This window comes from Macrobrachium nipponense, chromosome 40 (genome assembly GCF_015104395.2).
Source record: "Macrobrachium nipponense isolate FS-2020 chromosome 40, ASM1510439v2, whole genome shotgun sequence".
NCBI classification, from domain to species: Eukaryota; Metazoa; Arthropoda; class Malacostraca; order Decapoda; family Palaemonidae; genus Macrobrachium; species Macrobrachium nipponense.
Genome location: NC_061101.1, coordinates 43,772,020 through 43,795,696, shown reverse-complemented (window position 1 = coordinate 43,795,696; position 23,677 = coordinate 43,772,020). Strand labels below are relative to the sequence as shown.

Below are 23,677 nucleotides of genomic sequence, written 5' to 3'. Positions count from 1 at the left end.
ATGGTTGAGCCTTCTAGGGACCCTTTCCTCGCTCGAACAGTTCTTCGCTAGGAAGACTTCATTTACGTCCGCTTCAATTCTTCCTCAAGAAGTCTTGGAGTTGGAAAACTGGACAACTTTCGGACGTCTTTCCCATTCCAGTGGAGATAAGATTGCACCTGGAATGGTGGTTGCCCCCTCTGGAAGAGAACAAAGGGATCTCTCTAAGGACACAGAACCCAGACCTAGTGTTTACTCCGACGCGTCGGAGAAAGGTTGGGGAGCAACATTAGGCTCGAAGGAGGTGTCAGGCACCTGGGAACCAGCGCAGGTGACTTGGCACATAAACTGCAAAGAGCTCTTCGCCGTGCATCTGGCTTTGAAGAGTCTAGAACCTCTGGTGTCGACAAAGTAGTGCAAGTAAACGTGGACAACACCACCGCACTTGCCTACATTCGAAAACAGGGAGGGACTCACTCCTCGTTCCTTTACGAACTGACGAGAGACCTTTTGCTTTGGACGTCTCACAGGAACATCTCCCTTCTGACAAGGTTCGTGCAGGGAGTAAAGAATGTGAGGGCGGACAGACTCAGCAGGAGGAACCAGGTCCTTCATACAGAGTGGACCCTACACGAGGAAGTGTGTCAAGATCTCTGGTCGCTGTGGGGACACCTCATGTGGATCTCTTCGCCACATTCATTTTTCCAAAAGGCTGGCAGTCTTTTGCTCGGTCGTGGAAGATCCAAGAGCTCTTATGGTAGTACGCCTTCCTGCTAGATTGGTCTCGAGTAGACGTATATGCTTTTCCTCCATTCAAAATACTGGGATTAGTAATAAAAAAGTTTGTGGCGTCAAAGGAGACGAGGATGACATTGATAGCCCCCCTTTTGGCCGGCCCAAGATTGGTTCACGGAGGTGGTAGAGTGGATCGTAGACTTTCCAAGATCCTACCAAGAAGGACGGATCTTCTCAGACAACCACACTTCAAGAGGCACCATCAAAACCTCCCCGCTCTCGCTCTGACTGCCTTTCGACTATCGAAAGACTCGTCAGAGCGAGAGGGTTTTCTCGCGAAGTTGCAAGCGCGATCGCGAGAGCACGCAGAACCTCCACTACGAAAGTATATCAATCGAAGTGAGGAGGTTTTTAGAAGGTGGTGTAGATCTAAGAAGTTGTCCTCCTCCACTACCTCTATAGCGGAAATTGCTGATTTCCTTCTATTCCTGAGAGAGCAATCTCATCTAGCTGTATCCACAATAAAGGGATACAGAAGTATGCTCTCGGCTGTCTTCAGGAATAGAGGATTAGATCTGGCAGATAATAAAGATCTCCACGATCTCATAAGGTCATTTGAGACTTCAAAGTCGAAGGAACCGGTCCCTCCGAACTGGAACCTAGACGTGGTCCTCAAGTTTCTTTCATCTGAAAGATTCGAACCTCCTCATCTGGCTTCGTTTCGAGACATCACCAGAAAATGCCTATTCCTATTATCTTTAGCTACGGCAAAGAGAGTTAGTGAATTACATGCTCTGCAAGATAAAGTAGGTTTCAAGGGAGACTCAGCTATTTGCTCGTTTAAGACACTGTTTTTAGCTAAGAATGAGAATCCCTCGAATCCCTGGCCTAAGTCATTTGAAGTCAAAGGCATATCGAGTCTCGTAGGAGAGAAGAAGAAAGATCTCTATGCCCTGTAAGAGCTCTAAAGTTTTACATTCAGAGAAAGCATCAGATGGGAGGCGGCTAGACAAGGTCTTTGGTGCGCGGTAAAAGACCCCACAAGACTGATGTCCAAGAATGCGCTGGCATTCTTTGTGAGGAACGTCATTACAGACGCGCATAAGGTCTGTTCTGACGAACAGTACGACTGTTTGAAAGTTAAAGCTCATGAAGTGAGAGCAGTAGCGACGTCTCTCTCGTTTCATAAGAATATGTCGCTTAAAAACATCATAGATACGACATTTTGGAGATGCAACTCAGTATTTGCATCTCATTACTTGAAAGACGTTCGTGTGACATATGAGAAGTGTTTTTCTCTAGGTCCTTTCGTATCGGCGGATACGATTCTGGGTACGGGAGCCGACACCAATCCTTAAAAGTATATACTTTTCTTCTTTTTGGATATGGTCTGGAATCTCTTCGAACAATGGAGGACTTGGTTTAGCACGGGCGGCCGTCTATGTGTTCAGTAAGAGAATCTTGTCATATCTAATTAGATGAGTATAATTTTTTTTTTTAGAAATTATGTATGTGTGCGTAGTGGTTTTGAGTTACGGTTGTTGTGACGAGTTCGGGGATAACTCGGAACAATCCTTAATTCTAAACATATGGTTAGGATCAGGTGGTCGGGATTGGTTGTGTGCTCCTTCATAAGGTGTATTGTCATATAAGTGGATCAGCACCCATTGACAAAGTCCTTTCAGGCTCTGCCGAGTAAGCGGATAAGACCCCATCGGCAGACCCACAAGAACTCTTGGCCATAGATCATATATCTCGCTAAAGTTTCTTGAGGTGATGCAGACTACTGGGCAAACACCCACGAAGTCTACCACCTATCAGGTAGGAACCAGGTTTTATTTATACCTACAACATATGTTGTTTACCTGTCTATTCCATATAGTAGCTGTCTCTTACCCTCCACCGAAAGGTGCCAATCAGCTATGTATATATCTGGACAGGTAAGTTGATTGTAATGAAAATAGAATTGTTTATGGTTATCAATAAAGTTTCATACATACTTACCTGGCAGATATATACAATTAAAGGCCCACCCAGCCTCCCCGCAGGAGACAGGTGGAAGAGAGAAAATATGATAGAAAACGGGGATGGTTCCTAGTCCTGCCGCCCAGGGGCGGGCAGGCCGGTAGATCACATGACCTACCTGTAGCGAGTGGCGCGAAATTTGAATTTCTGTCGGGGACGACGGAGTCTTAGCTATGTATATATCTGCCAGGTAAGTATGTATGAAACTTTATTGTAACATAACAATATCATTTTTCTGTGTTCTTCGGCAGTGACTGACCCTCCCATCACGTGCAGTAGGTGTCGTTCTAATTTTTGTACCATAATGAATCCTGCACAGAATGCCGAGCATGGCCTAAAAAGCAGTGGAAGTCGTTTTATAGCCAGAGAGAACATCGGAGGGTTTCGACTCTTCCTACTTGGGAGGGTTTTTCGCCTCTTCCCGATGCTTCGTCTCCTGCACTATTCAACCCCCATAGTAGTGTTGTTCCGGTCTTTCCTTCCTCCTTCTTCCATTGATTCGTCACTAGAAGTATCGGGAGGCTACCGGCAGGCTGATGTTTGCAATGTCGCCCCCTTCTTCGGAATTAATTTGATTCCCGGGGGGGGGGGGGGGGGGGTGTTCATCATTCTCTTTTCTTCCAGAGTTGGATATGTCCAAAATAGCGGTGATTTGGAAGACGCTCGGGCTATGGGTCTCCCGTCCTTGGAGGGGTTGCTAGCGCATTTTATGGAGGCTCATACCCCCCCTTCCCAGGCTGGCCAGGCCATCCCCCCTCCTCCCGGCCTCGTCTTTGTTGGTAGCCGAGGTCGGCCATCTTGTATTGCTCCGCCAGTGACTGCTGCCGCTTCTTGGAGTCGGGGAGACACCGTGGTGTCAGCCCCATTGATGACGTCACGGGATCCGTCTCTGTTTATTCCTGCGCCTGTGGCGTCTGCTTCCCCCTCGCACCGAGGGGAAGCCGTGATGTCACCACCACTTGTGAGCCCAATCCCTTTGATGACTCTCCAGTTGTCTCCTCTGCTCTGCCTCTCTCAGCCTGATGTCACCACCACTTGTGACCAATCCCTTTGATGACTCTCCCAGTTGTCTCCTCTGCTCTGCCTCTCTCAGCCGTGACGTCATTCCTGCCGCCCAGTTCGCTACATCTCCCTTCCATGTCATCAGAGCCTTCTCTGGCGCATCAGTCTGAGGTTATATGCCAGGCAGTGCTTCAGAGGTTGGACTCTGTTTTGGATGTCAAGTTGGCTGCCTTATCGGTTGGGAGGACTGTAGGAAACGTGTTGCTTCGTCCCCACCTCCTGTGAAGAGATCGCGTAAGAAAACCAGTGCTGTCTTCCTCTCTCTTCCCCCTCTACGCCTCGTCGGCGTATCAAGCATTGGAAGGCTAAGGACTTTGCCCTTTCTTCGCCTACAAGGGAGGAACAACAGGGACGTGTTCTTGAGTGTTGATGTTTCGGACAGTGTTAGTGTGCCTTCCCTTCGTCCTCTGCTTCGAATCATGGGTGTTTTTACGACCTTCTCCGTCCGTGTGCATTGCCATCGTGAGCATGTTGCAACCTCCCTGCCTGTGCACATGATGTAAGCGCTCCTTCTTCTCCAAGGCTTATTCGTTGCCATAAGGATCTCAAGGCGCCTGTCAAGAGGTCAAAGATAGTGAGCGCGGGAGTTGGTAACAACAGGAGTGTTTACCTTGCCACTCTCAACTGCGGTGGCTTACCTAGATGTTTTCAACTCTGGGGGATTCTCCTTCGATCTCGAGTGTTCAGCTCGAGTGTCAGGATTCCCCTACATCTCACGTTTGTACGTCTGCCACGCCCGTGACCATTCACGGACACGTTAACAAGTCATCTGTTGGGGTAAGTAATGTTCCTAGTGTTATTGTGGGTTCATCTCGGGAGCCGACGTATGGACCCAGCCCAGACAGGTTAGTTGGGGTTTCGGGGTGTTTGGCTGCTGACCCCCTCTGTTAACTTTAGTGGGGAAGTGCCTTAGAGGAGCCTACACATCCTTCTTGTCGTTGGTCTCCGTTGCCGGAGCAGGAGGAGGGAGACACGCAACCTTTTTGGAAGTTGTTGATCTCATTTGTGGGTTTAACAATTTGGAAAGTAGGACTCAGGCTCGGTCGTCTTACACTCCTTGCCTGAAAGCCTTGGTGGGAGCTACACAAGATCCCAAACCATCTCTTCAGCTTCCTTTGTCGGGGCACGTTCAGTTGGTCTTGCAGAAGGTTAAAGCCTCTTGTTTCAGACCGGGACGTTTCGCTTTGCTCTAGGGGCTCTACCAAGCTACTACCCCCGCCTCTCACGAGACACAGGAAGTACTATGCTATGAGCTCTGCTTTTTTGATGTCACGCCATCTTAACCCAGATGTCATTCGCCTGAAGCCAGGATTGACTGGAGCAGGTGAGGTCGGTGGCTCCGTCCTTGTCTCCACAAGATGCCTCAGCATTGGAATCTACGGCGGCCTCAATGTTGCAGACGGTTTCTTGGCTGAACTTCTGGTCTGTGGTTAGCTTCTGACAGGTCCCTGGAAGGGTTGATGAGTGCATCCTCACTTGCCAGTCTGTTGCAGTCCGGGGGCAAGGCGTTTTCATATATGACTCACCTCAGTGCTAATTTATGGGCTAACTTCCTTCTGATTAGACAAGATGCAGCTTTGTCTAGGATGGAGAGATCACTTGACACGGAGTCCTCGCTGAATTGAGCTGGCATTGGGGAACGGAGATCTGTTGGAGTCCCAATATTTGTTTCCTCGGACAGAACTTGGGAATGCGATAGACCAGTGCCGGGCTGACACCAAAGACAGACTGGTGCACCAGGCCGTGTCTAAGTCGGAGTTTCGTCCTCGGAGACGTCCGGCTCCTCCTCTTCCCCCTGTCCAGCAGTGAGTCAAGGAGATCGTTGCCTGGTAGGCCGTCGAGGACTTCGAGTTTGGCAGGGCCTTCCCGTTCGACTCAGCCTAGGTCAAAGGATCAACGCCCCTTTCGCTCTTGTTCCTTTAAGCCAAGAAGGGGCCCAAGAGGCAGAGGTAAAGGGGGCTGTCGGTAGGTTAGGCGCCCCTCCCTCTCCTGTGCCACGGATGGGGGGTTGTCTGGCGGGCCATTGGGCCAAGTGGCAGAGTTATGGGGCGGAGAAGTGGGTGGTAGATGTCATTCAGGTGGGGTATCTACTGCCATTCGACTTCTCTCCTCCTCTGTCGGACAAGCCGCAGCTCAGGAAGACATCCTCCAGATTCTCTGAAGTTCTCGGCTCTTCAGGAGGAAATGCAGAAAATGCTGGACAAGGATGCAATAGAGGAAGTGATGCGTCCGTCCCCGGGGTTTTACAGTAACATCATCTTGGTGCCCAAGGTGTCGGGAGGATGGAGGCCTGTGATCAATTTATCCACCTTGAATCACTTCATCAGGAAGACACGGTTCAAGATGGAGACCCCGCATTCGGTGTTGGCTGCCGTGAGGGAAGGCAACTTCATGCTGTTGATAGACTTAAGGGACGCATACTTCCAAATCCCTGTTCATCCGACATCCAGGAAGTTCCTTCGCTTCTCTCTGGGGGACAAGGTCTTCAAGTTCAAAGTCTGGTGCTTCGGGCTGATGACAGCCCCTCAAGTGTTCACAAGGGTCTTCTCTCTCGTGTCAAGTTGGGCCCATGCTCAGGGGATCTGTTTGCTGAGGTACATCGACGATTGGTTAGTCTTGGCAGTTTCCAGGGAAAAGCTGCTGCAGGACTGGGATCGTCTACTTCGGTTCTGTCTGGATCTGGGCATATTAGTCAACCAGGAAAAGTTGAACCTCGTACCCAGTCAAAGGATTCTCTACCTGGGCATGGTCATCGATACTACAGTGGCAAAGGTTTTCCCATCGGACCAGAGATTGGAGAAGTTGCGAGTGGTGGCGCACAACTTCCTGTCAGAATCACATCAGTCAGCTCATCAGTGGCAGGTTCTTCTGGGAGTTTTGTCTTCCCTGGAGAAGCTGGTCCCTCATGGGCGTCTTCATCTTCGGTCTCTGCAATGGAGACTGGGAGAATTCTGGTCTCCGGCGGGGGACTCACCCCTGTTAATGGTTCCTCTGTCTCTAGAAGTGAGAGAAGACCTTCATTGGTGGTTGGACAACCAGAATCTGTTGAAGGGTGTCCCTCTGCGTTCTCTTCCACCAGACTTCCTTCTATTCTTGGATGCCTCCCTTGCAGGTTGGGGCCCTCATTTAGGCAGTCCATCATTTGGAGTTTGGAGGACAAGCAACAACATATCAATGTCTTGGAGATGAAGGCAACCTTCCTGGGTCTGAAGGCGTTTCGAGAGAAGGTAGAAGGTCATTGTCGTTCTCATGTCGGACAACACCACGGTGGTAGCCTATGTGAACAAACAGGGAGGCCTGGTTTCTCAGCAACTTCACGCCTTGACCGTCGAGGTTCACCAGTGGGCAGTCAGCAGTTGGGTAGAGCTCTCAGCCAGGTATATCCCAGGCAAAAGGAATGTGGTTGCAGACAAACTCAGTCGCCCGGATGAGATCCTAGGCACAGAGTGGTCCCTTCATCAAGTGGTAGCAGACAAGCTTTTCGAGGTTTGGGGGAGACCCATGCTGGACCTTTTTGTGACTCGCTTCAACAGGAAGCTGAAGATATTTTGTTCAGTGGTTCCTGCTCCTTTAGCATTGGCAGAGGACGCATTCCAACATCCCTGGGACAACCAGGAGATGTATGCCTTCCCTCTGTTTTGTTTGATCCGTCAGGTTCTGAACAAGATAATGAGTTCACAGGGTCTCAGGATGACTTTGGTAGCCCCTCTGTGGCCTCAGGCAGAATGGTTCCCAGATCTGTCGTTGTTGTCAGAGGTTCCGAGGTAGATTCCCCCTTGGCGACATCTCCTGTGTCAGCCCCATGCGGAAAGGTTCCACCAGTCAGTAGAAGCCCTGTCTCTTCACAGTTGGAGGCTATCAAGTATCTCCTCTGAGCAAGAGGCTTTTTTCAGAGAACAGCTGGGCATAGGTCCAGCAGTCTTAGAAAGTCGACCTCTGCGGTTTACCAAGGCAAATGGGCAATCTACTGTGATTGGTGTTGTAAACAGGGTTTTTCTCCACTCGCAACCTCTATCAGCGAATAGCAGACTTTTTAACCTTCCTCAGAGACAAGAAATGTTTGTTCGTTTCTGTCATTAGAGGCTACAGGGCAGCCCTCAATTTGGTGTTACGCCTTAAAGGTATCGACATCTCCTCTTCCTGGGAACTTTCCCTGCTGGTTAAGGGGTTTGAGCAGTTGAGTTTTCCTAGAGAGATCAAGCCTCCAACGTGGGGTGTTTCCTTAGTTCTCAAAAGCTTCACGAAGACTCCATATGAGCCCTTGCGTCGCTCATCTGACAGGAACCTGACGCTCAAGACAGTTTTCCTTCTGGCCTTGGCACCTTCCAAGAGTGTAGAAGAGCTCCACGGTCTGAGCTATGAGGTGAAGCACACCAGGGGTTGGGGGTCGGTGTCCTTCGAATTTGTCCCGGAATTCGTGCGCAAGACCCAAAATCCCTCTGTGCACGATGACAGTTTCACTTCCTTTTCCATTCCATCACTGAATGACTTTGTGGGGGGTGATGCTCAAGAGCTTTTGTTGTTCCCTGTCCAGGCCCTGCGTTGCTATCTTAAAAGGCTCAGCACCTTAGACCAGGCTGCTGCAGACTTTTTGTTAGTACAGGCCGTACAAAGAAAGAGGTGTCTAAGAATACTATCTCTTTTTGGATACGGAAAGCCATCAGACAGGCATACTTGTCTCTTGATGATTCCACCACCACGTCTGTGCTGGCTAGAGCGCATGACGTTAAGGGTATTGGTCCCTCTTTGGCTTTCAAAAAGAACTTGGCTGTACATAGAGTGCTGAGCGCTGGTACTTGGTTATGCCAGTCCACGTTCACCTCTTTCTATCGTAAGGATGTTGCCCACAGATCTGCGGACACGTTTTCCCTGGGTCCTGTGGTGGCTGCCCAACAGGTTGTGTAACTCATAGTCACCCTTAACAGGGCACTTTAGTATCTTACCCAAGATGATTGTATGAATGAGAGAATGAGTGAGTTGGCTGGTCTCCTTCTTTCTCTTGTACCTTTCCTTCTTCCTTCGGGCGGGTTAAGGAATAGACACGTCATTCGCTGGACTGGTCTGATACAGGTGAGTAAGGTAGTCATACTGATAATGTGGTCGTGTAATTTACAAGTAATTTACAAATATCTTACCCTCTATTCAGTGCCAGTGCCATATGCTCCACTCCTTGGCAAGGAGGGGTTAGGAGTAATACAAACCCTGGTGTATTGGTTTGCAATGGGACAGTCAAAGTTTCTCTGGTTCCCTATACACGGTTCTCCCATATATCATTGTACGTCACTCAGGGTCTTAGTGGTTAGATATCAATTTATCTAGCTTCTCAATGGGCATCAGTCCCTCTCCAGAAATCATTTCTTCTGGAAGCTGGACTTGTGGGTAGGCCCCCAGCTGGTCTAGGATGTCTTGTACCTCCCTCCAAGTATGAGTCTATCCTATCGTTAAGACCGAAGGTTTGTTCGCATATGAACAAATGACAACTTTTCTAAGACAATTTCTATTTTTCATAGCTACAAACCTGAGGTCTTAACGTTATACTGCCCGCCTCTAGCCGCCCCTCTGGTTTAGTTGCGTGGTCCTTGATCACTCGTCACCCGATCTACGCATGCGTTGCCAGATATCACAAGATTCCTTGCTTTCATCTGCTTTTTAACTGGATCCAGCTAGGCACTAGAAATTATCCTATTGTTAAGGCCTCAAGTTTGTAGCTATGAAAAATACAAATTGTCCTAGAAAATTTGTCATTTTTCATGATAAAGATATAGTTTTAATCATACTTAGCATGGATTTGTGTTGATGAGCATAAACAAACTGAGCTCTTTGTCGTGTTTTTCCCCTCTCTTACCCCAAAAATGGGTGGGATATTGTTACCTAACCAAAAGAAATAGAAAATTAGCGCAACCTGCGAATTTAAGGATTTTAGCTGCCGCTAACTGAAACTCTTAGCTATATAATTACTGGGTAAGTATAATTAAAACTTTATCATGAAAATGTCATTTTTAAAAAGTAAATTGCCTTTTTCCTAATTATACAGACCTGAGGTCTTTTACATTACATTTAGGCCTGCCTCATACCATCCCTCAATCTGAAATCTGGGCTGAAAGGCAAACTGGAAGGTTTACTTCTTGTTCAAGAGTTTAATGGCCATTTCCAGCTTCGCCGAAAGTAATTCCTAATGTAATTAATCTCAGTTTTGTATAGTTAGGAAAAACATTGATTTTATGTACTGTGTAATTGAAGGCTTTCATAAATAAAGATGGTAAATATTAAGTAGATTAACTTTTTCTTTTCAATTTCAGCTGAAAGAAAGCAGTCTCTTGGTTTTGACTGGCATCCTAATTGCTTACGTTGCGAAGAGTGCGGGAAACGTTTAAACCCAGGCCAACATGCTGAGGTAATATCTGGGTATCACCAATATATCATTTATAGGTTAGGTGTGATTAATTCAGCGTGAACTTTTTGGCTGCATGCAGAATTCAGACTAGACTTGAAATATGTAATTTTATACATTCAACTTCCCTGCCAGATATATACTTAGCTATAGACTTCGTCGTCCCCGACAGAATTTCAAATTTCGCGGCACACGCTACCGGTAGGTCAGGTGATCTACCGCCCTGCCCTGGGTGGCAGGACTAGGAACCATTCCGTTTTCTAATCAGAATTCTTCTGTCGTCCGGACCGTCAACATTGTTGTTGGTTCCTCTCGATTGGTTTTTCTTTTTTCACCGGCAATTGATCTTCTTGACTGACTTTTGGTGACGTATCTGGATATTGTTTGGACTTGGCCTAACGCCTTTTGTGGGACTTTTTTTGTTTTTGTGGACTTGATTTCTTTTGGATTTTTCTTTAAAAATGTCTGACACTGGAATGGTGTGAGACGACGTGTGAATGTAGGCTGTAAGGTGAGGTTGCCGAAAGCTTCGGTAGACCCTCACACTGTATGCAAGGGTTGCAGGGAGTATGAATGTTCTTTCACTAATACTTGCAAGGAATGTGAGAATTTGAGTGAGAATGAATGGAAGAATCTAACTAATTATTTGAAAAAGTTAGAAAGAGAAAGAGTGAGGAAGGCTTCTTCTAGAAGTTTAAGTAGTTCGAGATCTAATGAACCAATTCCTAGCTTGGGATCTTTCCTCAAGGGTAAGTATTGCTGCTACTTCTTCCATTTCAGCCCCTTCTCTATTGCAGAACCTGTAGATTCAGCGAAAGAACTTGCGGATCTAAAAGCGGCCTTCAAGTTAATGGAAAACAAAATGGCTGCCCTGCAAGGTAAGGCTAGTGATTTTCAGTGGACAGTGATATGAGTGTCCCCAGTGTAGTGGAGGGGGCATCTGGTCGGCTCCCCCGCACGCTCCTAGGTCTAGACCTCTTCCAAGCTCACATGCCCAGAGGAGAAGGAATGTCGAAAACCGAAAGGAGGTTGTGGAGAATCCCCACCGATCAGGTGTCCCTTTGGCGGTTTCTGTGACACCCCAGACTGCCAGGGATCGCTATTGTAAAAGCGTCCTGCGTGAGTGTTTTTCTTCGTCGGGATCTTCGTCTCCGAGACGTGATTGGAGGGATTCAGATATTGACTTGAGCCCGGAAAACTTCCCTGAGGAGTCTCCTTCGGGAGTTAAGAAGGCAAGAAGAGCTATTCTGTCACCTAGAGTTAGAAGGAGTCAGGAGGTGGAGGCTATGGACTCCTCCCCCCCTCCTCCTTCCCCTCTTCCCGAAGAGGATAAAGAGGAGGTTACTAAGAGGTTTATGATTGCTATGCAGGAGCAGATTTTGTCTTTTGTAGGAGTGCTTTCTAAGGAGCTCCTAGAAGGAAAGACTCTTCCCTTCCTATCAAAAGGTCCTCCAGACGTATGGAGGTATCTGCCGCCAGGGTCGATGCTGCCTACTCGAGGTGGAGGCTTCTTGTAAGAACGTGGAGTGGAGTCAACCTTACGGAGTGAACCGATCAGGCGTCTGGCACCGGCCAGGAGTGAGGAGTTCACCCAGGAGCAGAGCCAAGAGCCAGGAGTGAGGAGTCACCCAGAGGCAGGACCAAGAGCCAGGAGTGAGGAGTCACCCAGGGAAGAGTGGCAGGACCAGGACAAGAGCCCAGGAGGCAAAGGAGCCAGGAGTCAGGAGTCAGGAGTCAGGAGTCAGGAGTAAGGAGTCAGGAGTCAGGAGTCAGGAGTCAGGAGCCAGGAGTCAGAGGCCAGGAGTCAGAGCCAGGAGTCAAGAGTCAAGAGCCAGGAGGCAGGAGTCGGAAGCCTCTTTTTCTGGAATTTATGACTCTTCTCCAAACAGAAGCTCCTCTCCTTCAGATCGTAGGAGGTCTTGGAAAGACTCTTCCTCCAAACGAGAGCTTTCTCCTTCGTCTGATCGAGGTTTGGATGATTTGTCTGATGACGAGCTTCCTGCAAATGAGGGACTCTCAAATTATAAGATCTTAGCCTCCTTGTTACTACAAGAGTTCGGAGACACTCTTAGTCCGGCGGCTCCTCCTTCTCCTCGTTCTCTCTTTTCGAGCTCGACTACGGTGAAATCTTCGGCCTTTCTGAAAATGAAACCTGCGATCTCCATGAAGAAGGCCCTCCAATCTTTAGATTCTTGGATGGGCACTAAGAAAGAGTTGGGAAAGACTGTATTCTGCATGCCTCCTTCCAAACTCCATGGAAAGAGAGGTATTTGGTATGGGACAGGAGAGACTATGGGTCTTTCTCTTCCTGCTTCGGCAGATGCGGACTTTGCCAATTTAGTGGATGCCTCCAGACGTCACTCTTTAGGATCGGTCAGATCTACGTGGAGCATTTCGGTAGTTTGAAACCAACCCTGTTTCTGAAGGGACTTTTTGTCACTTTAGAGGTGTTCAATTTTCTGGATTGGTCACTCGGAGTTCTGGCTAATAAATCTAAAGATCCGGAGTTTCTTAAGAACCCAGAGATTCTCCATAGCGTCCTGTCTTGCATGGACAAGGCAGTACAAGACGGTTTGGTGCTGGTCTTCTGAAGAAGAGATCAGTCTATGGATCCCTGTTATCAAAAGGGGTTTCTCCGAGCCAGAGGACAGCGTTATTGTTCGCCCCTCTGTCAGATCATCTGTTTCCTTCTCAGTTAGTGAAGGATATATCTCGCTCGCTAACTGAGAAGGCGACACAAGACCTACTTGTACAAACATCCAAGAAGGGCCGTCCTGTAGTGTCTACGAATAAAAAGGACTCTCGTCCTCCTCAGCAGCCCTTTCGTGGAGGTGCAGCGGCTCGTCCCCCTGCCAGAAAGAAGAGCTCTGATAAGAGAGGAAGGTCTTCCTTCAGACCTTTCAAGAAGACGAAATGACTTGATGTTCCTTCAAGCACCAGTGGGCGCCAGACTCCTGAACTTTGCAGGAGTCTGGGCAAAAAGGGGAGCCGACCCTTGGTCAGTTTCAGTACTAAAGAAAGGATACGTAATCCCCTTCGAGGACAGTCCTCCCCTAACATCTACGCCTCGGGAACTGTCAGCGAGGTACAGAGACCCTGTAATGAGAAAGACTCTCCTTCAAATGGTAGAACAAATGTGGGAAAAGGAGGCCATCGAACTTGTGCAGGATCCACACTCCCCGGGATTTTACAATCGCCTTTTATACATGCAACTTACCCGGCAGATATATACTTAGCTATAGACTCCGTCGTCCGACAGAATTCAAAATTCGCGGCACACGCTACAGGTAGGTCAGGTGATCTACCATTCCCGCCGCTGGGTGGCGGAATCCCGACCATTCCCGTTTTCTGAGCCAGATTTTCTCTGTCGCTGAGGCCGGCAACAACTGTTGTTTGGTCTCTCCTGATTGGAATTCTGCTCATTTGCCGAGAATTGGTTGGACTCATTTGGTGAAGTACTCTTGTTTTATTCTCGGGTATTGGCATACGCTTTATTTTGGACTGGATTAGGACTTGGATTTTGGTTTTTTTCTATTAAGATGGCTGGAGTTAAAGTAACACCTAAGTTTAGGGTTTGTGCAAGGGAAGAATGCAGAACTAGGTTGTTTAAAGCAGAGGTAGATCCTCATACACTTTGTAGTAAATGTAGAGGTTCTGAATGTGCGTTTGATAGAACTTGTGCTGAATGTGAAGGGCTTACGGAGCAAGGATGGAAGGATTTAGCTTCTTATATTAAGAAAAGAGAGAAGGATAGAGCTAGGAAAGCGTCAGCTAGAAGCTCGAGTAGATCTTGTTCTTTTGGAGCCTGAATTAGAAACTAACAAGCTAGATGATGTTTCTCCCATAACCTCAAGCCCCTCTCCTGTGTTGAATTAAGGATTCATTTTCAGAAAAGGAAAAAATGAGATCCTCGATCAGGGAGCTTCAGGAGCAGCTTAAAGCTATGGAAACACAAGGTAAGAGTGTCAGTGAATACAGTGACCCCAGTGCAGTGGAGGGGGCGTCTGATCGGCTCCGCATTGCTCCTAGGCCTAGACCGCTTCCAAAACTCCAGGACCAGGGGAGGAGGAATGTCAAAAGCCGCAGGGAGGATGTGGAGCATCCCCAACGATCAGGCGTCACTTCGGCAGATCATGAATAACGACCCAGGCTGCCTTGGATAGCCGTAGAAAAGGCATCCTGGAGAGTGTTTTTCTGCGTCGGACTCCTCCTCGTCCAGGCGTGGATGGAGCTCTGCTTCGAAGTCTCGTCCTCTGAAGAGATCGCGGGTAGCGCCAAAGAAAGGAGACGCTTTTGATTCAAGCCCAGAGCGATTTCCAGAGGATTTTCCGTCGACTAGTAAGAAGGCGAGAAGACCGTCTCCAGCGCCTCAAGATCCGACTAAGCTTTTCCTGCTTAATCTACAGGAACAAATATCCTCCTTGGTAGGGCTCTACATAAGGATTCGTCTCGAAGAAAAGACTCCTCCCTTCCAGTGAAGAGATCGAAGTTTTCTTCTCCTGGTAGGAGAGAAGTTTCTCACTCTAGCAGGCGCTCGTCACCGGAGAGACACTCTCGTTCTCCCTTTAAACGATCCTCTCCTATCTATGAGGGAAGGAAAAGTTCCCAGCGGTAGCCGCTCGCAGAGCAAGCGATCAGCTACGTCTCTTAGGAGAAGTCAGGAGTCGGACTCCTCTTCTGAGGATCAGGATAGGCGTCAAGAGCCTAAGAAGCAGGAGCTTTTTTAGACACATAGAGTTGACAGAGCCTAGTAGGCGCCAAGAATATCACAGGCGTATAGAGCCTAACAGACGCCAGGATCTTGTTTGAGAGGCGTCAAGAGCCTACCAGGAGTCACGACAAGCGCCAGGAGTCAAGCAGGCACCAGGAATCAAGCAGGCTTCAGGAGTCGAGCAGGCGTCAGGAGTCGGGTAGGCGCCAGGAGTCTAGCAGACGCCAGGAGTCGAGCAGGTGTCAGGAGTCGAGTAGGCGCCAGGCTCCTTGTACGAGCTTAGGTCAGAGTAAGACCCCTTCGCACTTTATGAGTTCTTCGGAGAGTAGGAGCCCTTCACCTGGTAGGAAACAGGTGCCTGAGAGAAGATCTCGTGCGTTTAAGATCTCTATTGCACCTTGTAGTAGCAAGGATTTGTCACACGGACGACGTTCTTCTTCGTTTGACAGAAGTCCCTCGACAACTAAGAACCGCTCTTCTCCGAAAGGATCCCCTACAGCCGAGACTTAGAAGAAGTCTCGGATGAAGAATTACCAGTGGATGTAGTAGTCTGATTATAAGAGATTGTCCTTGTTGTTGTTGCAGGAGTTCGGGGATAAGCTTCAACCAGCGGATCCGCCCTCTCCAGGATCTTTGCTCATCAAGCACGAAGTCTCCAAAAGCATCCTCATTTGTAAAAATGCGTCCAGCCCTTAGTATGAAAAAACGCGTTCAAAGGATTTGGAGAATGGCTTAAGAATAAAAGAGAGGAGGGCAAGACTGTTTTTTCATGCCCTCCTTCAAAGTTGACGGGTAAACCTGGAAGATGGTACGATACCCAGGAACCTATGGGCTTAGGACTGCCTTCATGGCAGACGCAGATTACGCTTCCTTAGTAGATTTTTTCAAGGAGGCGCGCTCTACTATCAGCAAAAGCTACTTGGGGGATGTGTGAACTGGACCATCTACTAAAGGGACTCTTTAGGACACTCGAAGTATTCAATTTTATGGACTGGGCTTTGGGAGCCCTTGACAAGAGAGCCCAAGATCCCGAATTTGTCACTATGGAAAGAATTAGCGAGTGTATTATCGTGTCTGGACAGAGCGGTGATGGACGGTTCGGTGGAAGTGGCTGCTCTTTTTGGATCGGGAGTTTTGAAAAAGAGAGCAGTGTACGGGTCTTTCCTGTCCAAGTCAGTATCTTCTCTACGAGAGGTCGGCCTTGCTATATTCGCCACTTTCGAACCACTTTTCCCACAGGACACGGTGAGGGATGTAGCAAAATCATTAGCTGGAAAAGCCACACAGGATTTACTGACACAGTCAGCAAAGAGGTTCAAGCCTGCTGTTCTTTTCAAAAGAAGGATAAAGCACCTCTTCAGCAGCCTTTCGAGGAGCCTCTTCCTCCTCAAGAACCCCTTTTAGAGGTAGAAGACCGGATACCAGAGGAAGACCTTCCAGGAGACCCGCAGGGGAAGGCAAAATGAAGAAGAAGTCCTCCAGATAGCGGTAGGCGCCAGACTGTCGAACTTTGCCAGAGTCTGGGCGAAGAGAGGGGCGGACAGCTGGACCCTCTCTATCCTCAAGAGAGGATACCTCATCCCCTTCAGGGAATATCCTCCCTTAACAAGAACTCCAAGGGAGTTAACAGCGAGATACAAGGATCCTGTCAAGAGTCAAGCTCTCCTGCAAGCAGTAGAACTTATGTTGCAGAAAAGGGCAATAGAACCGGTTCAAGATCTCCATTCACCAGGTTTCTACAACCGTCTATTCCTGGTACCAAAAGCCTCGGGCGGGTGGAGGCCGGTTTTGGACGTAAGTGCGCTGAACGTCTTTGTGATAAAGAAGAAGTTCTCGATGGAGACCTCTTCCTCTGTACTTTCTGCTCTTCGTCCAGGGGACTGGATGGTATCCCTGGACCTTCAAGATGCATATTTCCATGTGCCAATTCATCCGGCATCAAGGAAATACCTAAGATTCATGTCACAGGGAAGAGTGTTTCAAATTTCGAGCGCTTTGCTTCGGACTTTCGACGGCCCCGCAAGTCTTCACGGGTATCCTAAGGATGTGGCGCATTGGCTACATTTAGAAGGGATCAGAATCTCGATGTATTTGGACGACTGGCTAATACGAGCAAAGTCGAAGCAACAGTGTCTGGAGGACCTTTCGGTAACATTAAAGATGACGCAGTCATTGGGACTCCTAGTCAACCTCGAGAAGTCCCAGCTGGATCCCCAGCAGAACATAGTTTATCTGGGGATTCGGATGGATTCTCGGGGTTTTCTAGCGTCTCCATCAACAGAGAGAATAGAGCGCTGCCTTACAAAGGTGTCAGTATTTCTAGGGAAAGAGCATTGTTCCGCGAGGGAGTGGATGAGTTTGCTGGGAACCATTTCCTCGTTGGAGCAGTTCGTTCCCTAGGGAGACTGCACACCTAAGACCCTTCAGTATTATCTGAAGGAGAACTGGGATCAAAGTTCCCAGGACCTCGAAGAGTCATTCAGGATAACGGACAAGGTCAAACAAGATCTTCTGTGTGGTTAGACCCGAAGAAACTCGGTCAAGGAATATCCTTGCACATAAAGAGCCCTCTCCGAGCGTTGTTTGCAGACGCATCGACGTAGGGTGGGGAGCAACGTGGATTCGCAAGAAGTGTCGGGAACCTGGGAAGGAGCTCAGGTGTCCTGGCACATAAACAAAAAGGAACTGAAAGCCATTCACCTAGCTCTCTTACACTTTCAAGAACAGATATTTAGGATCGATCATTCAGGTCAATTCCGACAACACGACAGCCCTAGCATATATCAGGAAAGCAAGGGGAACTCATTCATTCTCCCTTTACGAGACAGCGAGGGAGTTGTTGCTTTGGGCGCAAGAGAAGCAGATCTCTCTTCTAACAAGATTTATTCACCGGGAGAGAGAAATGTTCGAGCGGATCTGCTAAGCAGAAGAAACAAGTGTCCCCACCGAATGATCTCAACCTCAAGTGTGCGATCAGTTATGGGGGTTATGGGGAAAGCCGAACGTAAGACTTGTTCGCAACCAACTGGAACAAGAGGTTGGAGAATTATTGCTCCCCCATCGCAGATCCAAGAGCAATAGCGATAGACGCGGCCTACCTCATGGATTTGGAAAGGGAAATAGACGGTACGCTTTTCCCCCTTCAAACTGGTAGGGGAAGTAATAAGAAAGTTTGCCTCCTCAGAGGGAACGAAATTAACTTTGATCGCCCCCTTTTGGCCAGCCTAGATTGGGTGACAGAGTTGCTGGAGTGGATAGTGGATCTTCCCAGATCGCTCCCACTAAGGAGCGATCTCTCAAACAACCCCACTTCGACAGGTATCACAAAAACCTCCCCGCTCTAAGTCTGACTGCCTTCAGACTATCGAAGGACTCGTTAGAGCGAGGGGGTTTTCTCGCGAAGCTTCAAAAGCAATCGCAAGAGCCAGGAGACCATCCACATTACGGGTGTACCAGTCGAAGTGGGAAGTGTTTAGAAGATGGTGCAGGACGCATGAGCTATCCTCTTTCCAGTACCTCTATAACCGACATTGCAAATTTTCTTCTTTACCTTAGTACACGCAAACGTGGTTGGCACCTAGCTTGGGATTATCTTAGGTATTTCGACAATGGCAAGGTATAGAAGTATGCTGGCCTCGGTGTTTAGGCATAGGGGTCTGGATGTGTCGGACAATAAGGATCTACTGACCCTTATTAGGTCTTTCGAGACCAAAAAACAAAAAGTCAGAATAAAAATCCCAGTTGGAACTTGGATATAGTGCTTCATTATCTGATGTCTGAAAGATTCGTACCTTCCAATAATTCTTCTTTTAGAGATTTGACAAGGAAGTCTCTATTCCTGTTCGCCTTAGCCACGGCAAAAAGGGTGAGTGAGCTTCAAGCGTTAGAGGGCAGAGTGGGTTTTAAGAAGGAGGCTGCAATTTGCTCTTTTAAGCCTCTCTTCTTAGCAAGAACGAAAACCCATCAAAACCGTGGCCTAGAAGCTTCAAAGTGAAGGCACTCTCTTCTCTTACGGGGGTAAGAACAGGAGAAGACCCTTTGTCCAGTAAGAGCGCTAAAATTTTATTTACAAAGAAAGTCTCTTTTGGGAGGTACGCAGGAAAGTCTTTGGTGTTCAGTCAAGGATCCTACAAGGCCAATATCGAAAAACGCCCTTACGTTTTTCATTAAAGACATATTAAGGAAGCGCATCTTAAATGTGGTGAAGAACAATTTAAACTCCTCAGGGTAAAAGCACACGAAGTGAGGGCCATAGCAACCTCAATGGCTTTTCATAAAAACGTGGTCCCTTCAAAATCTAATTGAATCCACGTATTGGAAGTGTAACTCAGTGTTCGCCTCTCATTATCTAAGGGATGTGAAGTATGTACTTATTGAGAAGTGCTTTTCACTGGGAGCGTATGTGTCCGCGGATTTAGTGCTGGGAGGAGGAGCTGAGGTTAATCCTAATTAGTTAGGTTATGTAATTTTAACATTATGGTGTTGGGTTTTTATGGTTGACTGAAAGAGGGTATAGGAATAACCCTTTTCAGTTCTTAGATTTAACATGGTTAGGAAGGTCAGTGGTGGTCGGGATTAACTTTTGGTCTCCTCGTTGTGCATTATGTAAAAGCTAAAGCTCTGTATGTAAGAGGGCTAGCCCCCATTGATAAGATACAGGTCAGGCTCTGCCATGTAAGCGGGTAAGCCCCATTGGTACGATCCATGCAGGTTCTGTCGCGTAAGCGGGCTAGCCCCCATTGACATGATCCAGAAGGGCTGTTCGGCATAGGTGGTTTACCTCACTGAAGCTCTTGATTGGCATGCAGACTAAATGACAGTAATCATGAAGTCTTCGGCCCAAACAGGTAAGAACCAAGGATTGATATCCTACAACAATTGTTGTTTCCCGTTATTAAAATTTTTTTTTATATATATACGTATATATATAGCTGTCTCTCGCCCTCCACCAAGGGTGTCAATCAGCTAAGTATATATCTGCCGGGTAAGTTGCATGTATAAAAATGATATTGTTAAGATACAATAAAGTTTTAACACCCACTTACCTGGCAGTGATATACAATTAAGGGCCCACCCAGCCTCCCCTCAGGAGACAGGTGTAAGAGAAAATCTGGCTCAGAAAACGGGAATGGTCGGGATTCCTTCCGCCACCCAGCGGCGGGAATGGTAGATCACCTGACCTACCTGTAGCGTGTGCCGCGAGTTTTGAATTCTGTCGGTGGGACGACGGAGTCTATAGCTAAGTATATATCTGCCAGGTAAGTATGTACAAAACTTTATTGTAGTTTAACAATATCATTTCTAGTACCAAAGGCATCGGGGGGTGGAGACCAGTACTGGACGTAAGCGCTCTGAATCGCTTTGTTCAGAAAAAGAAGTTCCGTATGGAAACGTCTGCCTCAGTAATGTCAGCTCTTCGTCCAGGAGATTGGATGGTCTCTCTGGACTTGCAAGATGCATATTTCCACGTTCCCATTCACCATTGTCAAAGAAAATAGCTTCGGTTTATGATAGGAGACAAGATTTTTCAATTCAGGGCTCTGTGTTTCGGCCTGTCTACAGCTCCACAGGTCTTCACCAACCTGATGGCGAATGTAGCAAGATGGCTTCACCTAGAGGGAATAAACATCTCCCTCTACTTAGACGACTGGCTGATCAGGGCCAAGTCGGAGATTCAGTGCTTGGAGGACTTATCAATAACAAGAAAGATGATAGAATCGCTGGGATTACTCGTGAACCTCGAGAAGTCGCAGCTGATCCCCAGCCAGAACTTGGTCTATCTGGGGATTCAGATGGATTCTCGGGGTTTTCGGGTATTTCCTTCGCGAGAGAGAATCACTCGAGGTTTGTCGAGAATCTCGAACTTCTTAGAGAGAGAGAACAGTTCAGCGAGGGATTATCTGAGCCTTTTAGGGACTCTGTCCTCGCTAGAAAAGTTCTTCTCTCTGGGGAGGCTTCACCTTCGCCCTCTTCAATTTTTCCTGAAAGGGGTGTGGAGTTGGAAGACGGGACAACTCTCAGACACCTTCCCGCTTCCACAAGAGATAAAAGATCACTTGAAGTGGTGGATCCTTCCTCTTCAGAAGAACGAAGGCGTGTCGCTTGCCCTGCAGAACCCAGACCAAGTGTTATTTTCCGACGCTTCGGAGTCGGGATGGGGAGCGACGCTAGGAGCAAGGGAGGTGTCAGGCACCTGGACAAAGGAACAGGTGTCCTGGCACATCAATTGCAAGGAACTAGTGGCCATACACCTAGCCTTAAGGTTCTTCGAGGAGATAGTCAGAGGCGGGGTGATACAGATAAACTCGGACAACACCACGGCTCTGGCTTACATACGCAAGCAAGGAGGGACGCACTCTTTCTCCCTCTATCAGTTAACAAAAGACCTGTTAACCTGGACAGAGGAAAGAGGCATAACTCTCCTCACAAGATTTGTGCAAGGGATAAAGAATGTGAGACGGACACTGACCTGTTAACCTGGACAGAGGAAAGAGGCATAACTCTCCTCACAAAAAAGATTTGTGCAAGGGATAAAGAATGTGAGAGCAGACAGACTAAGCAGGAGGAATCAGGTCCTTCCCACAGAGTGGACTCTACACACAGAAGTGTGCCGAAGTCTTTGGTCCCTGTGGGGGAGACCTCACATAGACCTGTTTGCGACGTTCCTCTCCAAAAGAGTAGAGATCTTTTGCTCTCTAGTGGAAGATCCGAGAGCCTTTGCAATAGACGCGTTTCTCCTGGATTGGTCGGGTTTAGACGCCTACGCCTTTCCCCCGTTCAAGATCCTGGGGGAAGTGCTCAGGAAGTTCGTAGCTTCAAAGAGCACGAAGTTGACCTTAATAGCCCCATTCTGGCCAGCCCAAGAATGGTTCACGGAGGTACTGGAGTGGATAGTGGACTTCCCCAGATCTCTTCCAAGCAGACCAGATCTACTCAGACAACCCCACTTCTAGAGGTTTCATCACAACCTCCCCGGTCTCGCTCTGACTGCCTTTCGACTATCGAAAGACTTGTCAGAGCGAGGGGCTTTTCTCGCAAGGCTGCAGGCGCTATCGCTCGAGCCCGCAGATCTTCGACGAGAAGAGTATACCAATCGAAGTGGGAAGTCTTTAGGAGGTGGTGTAAGAGTCAGAAGCTGTCCTCCTCCAGTACCTCTATAGTTAACATTGCCGATTTCCTCCTCTTTCTGAGAGAGGAATCGCACCTATCTGTGTCAACAATCAAGGGATACAGAAGCAATCTGTCTTCAGTATTCAGGAATCGAGGGCTAGAAATTGCAGATAACAAAGATCTACATGATTTGATTAGGTCCTTTGAAACTTCAAAATCAGCAACTCCTAGAACACCTAGTTGGAATCTGGACGTGGTCCTGAAATTCCTTTCCTCGGATAAATTCGAGCCTCTACATCTGGCTTCCTTCCGCGACGTCACTAGGAAATGCTTATTCCTGTTGTCTCTCGCTACAGCCAAGAGGACGAGCGAATTGCACGCTCTGGACTCCACAGTGGGATTCAAAGGAGATGCTGCTATCTGCTCGTTCCAGACATTGTTTCTGGCGAAGAACGAGAACCCATCAAAACCTTGGCCCAGAAGCTTTGAGGTAAAAGGTCTATCTAACCTCGTAGGCAGAGAGACAGAGAGGTCTCTCTGTCCAGTGAGAGCTCTTAAATTTTATTTAGAGAGAAAGAAACAGATGGGAGGTTGTCAACAAGGTCTTTGGTGTGCTGTGAAGAACCCCAAAAGCAAGCTCATGTCCAAAAACGCCTTGGCCTTCTTTGTGAGAAGCGTAATTACTGACGCACACAAGAACTGCTCGGAGGAATCCTTCGGTCTTCTAAAGGTTAAGACCCATGAGGTGAGGGCAGTAGCAACGTCCCTGGCGTTCCAAAAGAATATGTCTCTTAGAAATATCATTGAGACTACTTATTGGAGGTGCAATTCAGTGTTTGCGTCTCATTACCTGAAGGATGTGAAAGTGACTTATGAGAAGTGCTTCTCTCTAGGTCCATTTGTATCAGCAGATACAGTTCTAGGTCTTGGAGCAAAGACTGATCCTTAAAATATTTTAATTTTACGTACATAAACCCTCTTGTCAAGATATGTGCTTGGTTTTCTATTAGCAAGCTCACGGATGTCGCACGGGCGCATAGTGTCATTGCTGGTAGGGGATCAAGGGTATGTATGGCTAGTAGGGGGGTACAAAATTTTTTTTTTGTATATTTTGTTATAAATGAACGTGTAATTATGTTTCGAGTTTTTGGTTGTTTGTAAGGAGTTCGGGGATAACTCCTTGCAATCTTCTAACATGGATGTTAGGATCAGGTGATCGGGATCGGTGTTGTGCTCCTTGAACAAGGTGTATTGTCATGTTAGTGGAGTAGCACCCAATGACAAAGGCCTTTAGGCTCTGCCGAGTAAGTGGATAAGACCCCATTGGCAGACCCACAAGAACTCTTAGCCATAGATCAATATCTCGCTGAGGCTCTTGAGGCTAAGCAGACTCCAAGGCAGTAGCCGCAAAGTCTTCAGCCTAATAAGGTAGGAACCAAGGTTTATTAATACCTACAACATATGTTGTTTACCTGTCTATTTCAGTAGTTAGCTGTCTCTTACCCACCACCAATGGGTGCTAATCAGCTAAGTATATCTGGCAGGGAAGATGAATGTATAAAAATGATAGTGTCATGATACAATAGATTTTATACATACTTACCTGACAGATATATACGATTAATGGCCCACCCAGCCTCCCCGCAGGAGACAGGTGGAAGAGA

The 23,677-nt window shown here is 47.7% G+C and overlaps 1 protein-coding gene across 1 annotated transcript in view; it reads left to right on the top strand.

The window, feature by feature from the left end:
- The window catches only part of LOC135212120 (ras association domain-containing protein 4-like), a 199,274-nt gene that overhangs the window by 33,875 nt on the left and 141,722 nt on the right, over positions 1–23,677 (top strand). Inside the window, exon 2 of the mRNA XM_064245518.1 lies at positions 10,101–10,195. Within this exon, the coding sequence (XP_064101588.1) occupies positions 10,101–10,195 (95 nt within the window). The remainder of the gene's footprint in view (positions 1–10,100; positions 10,196–23,677) is intronic.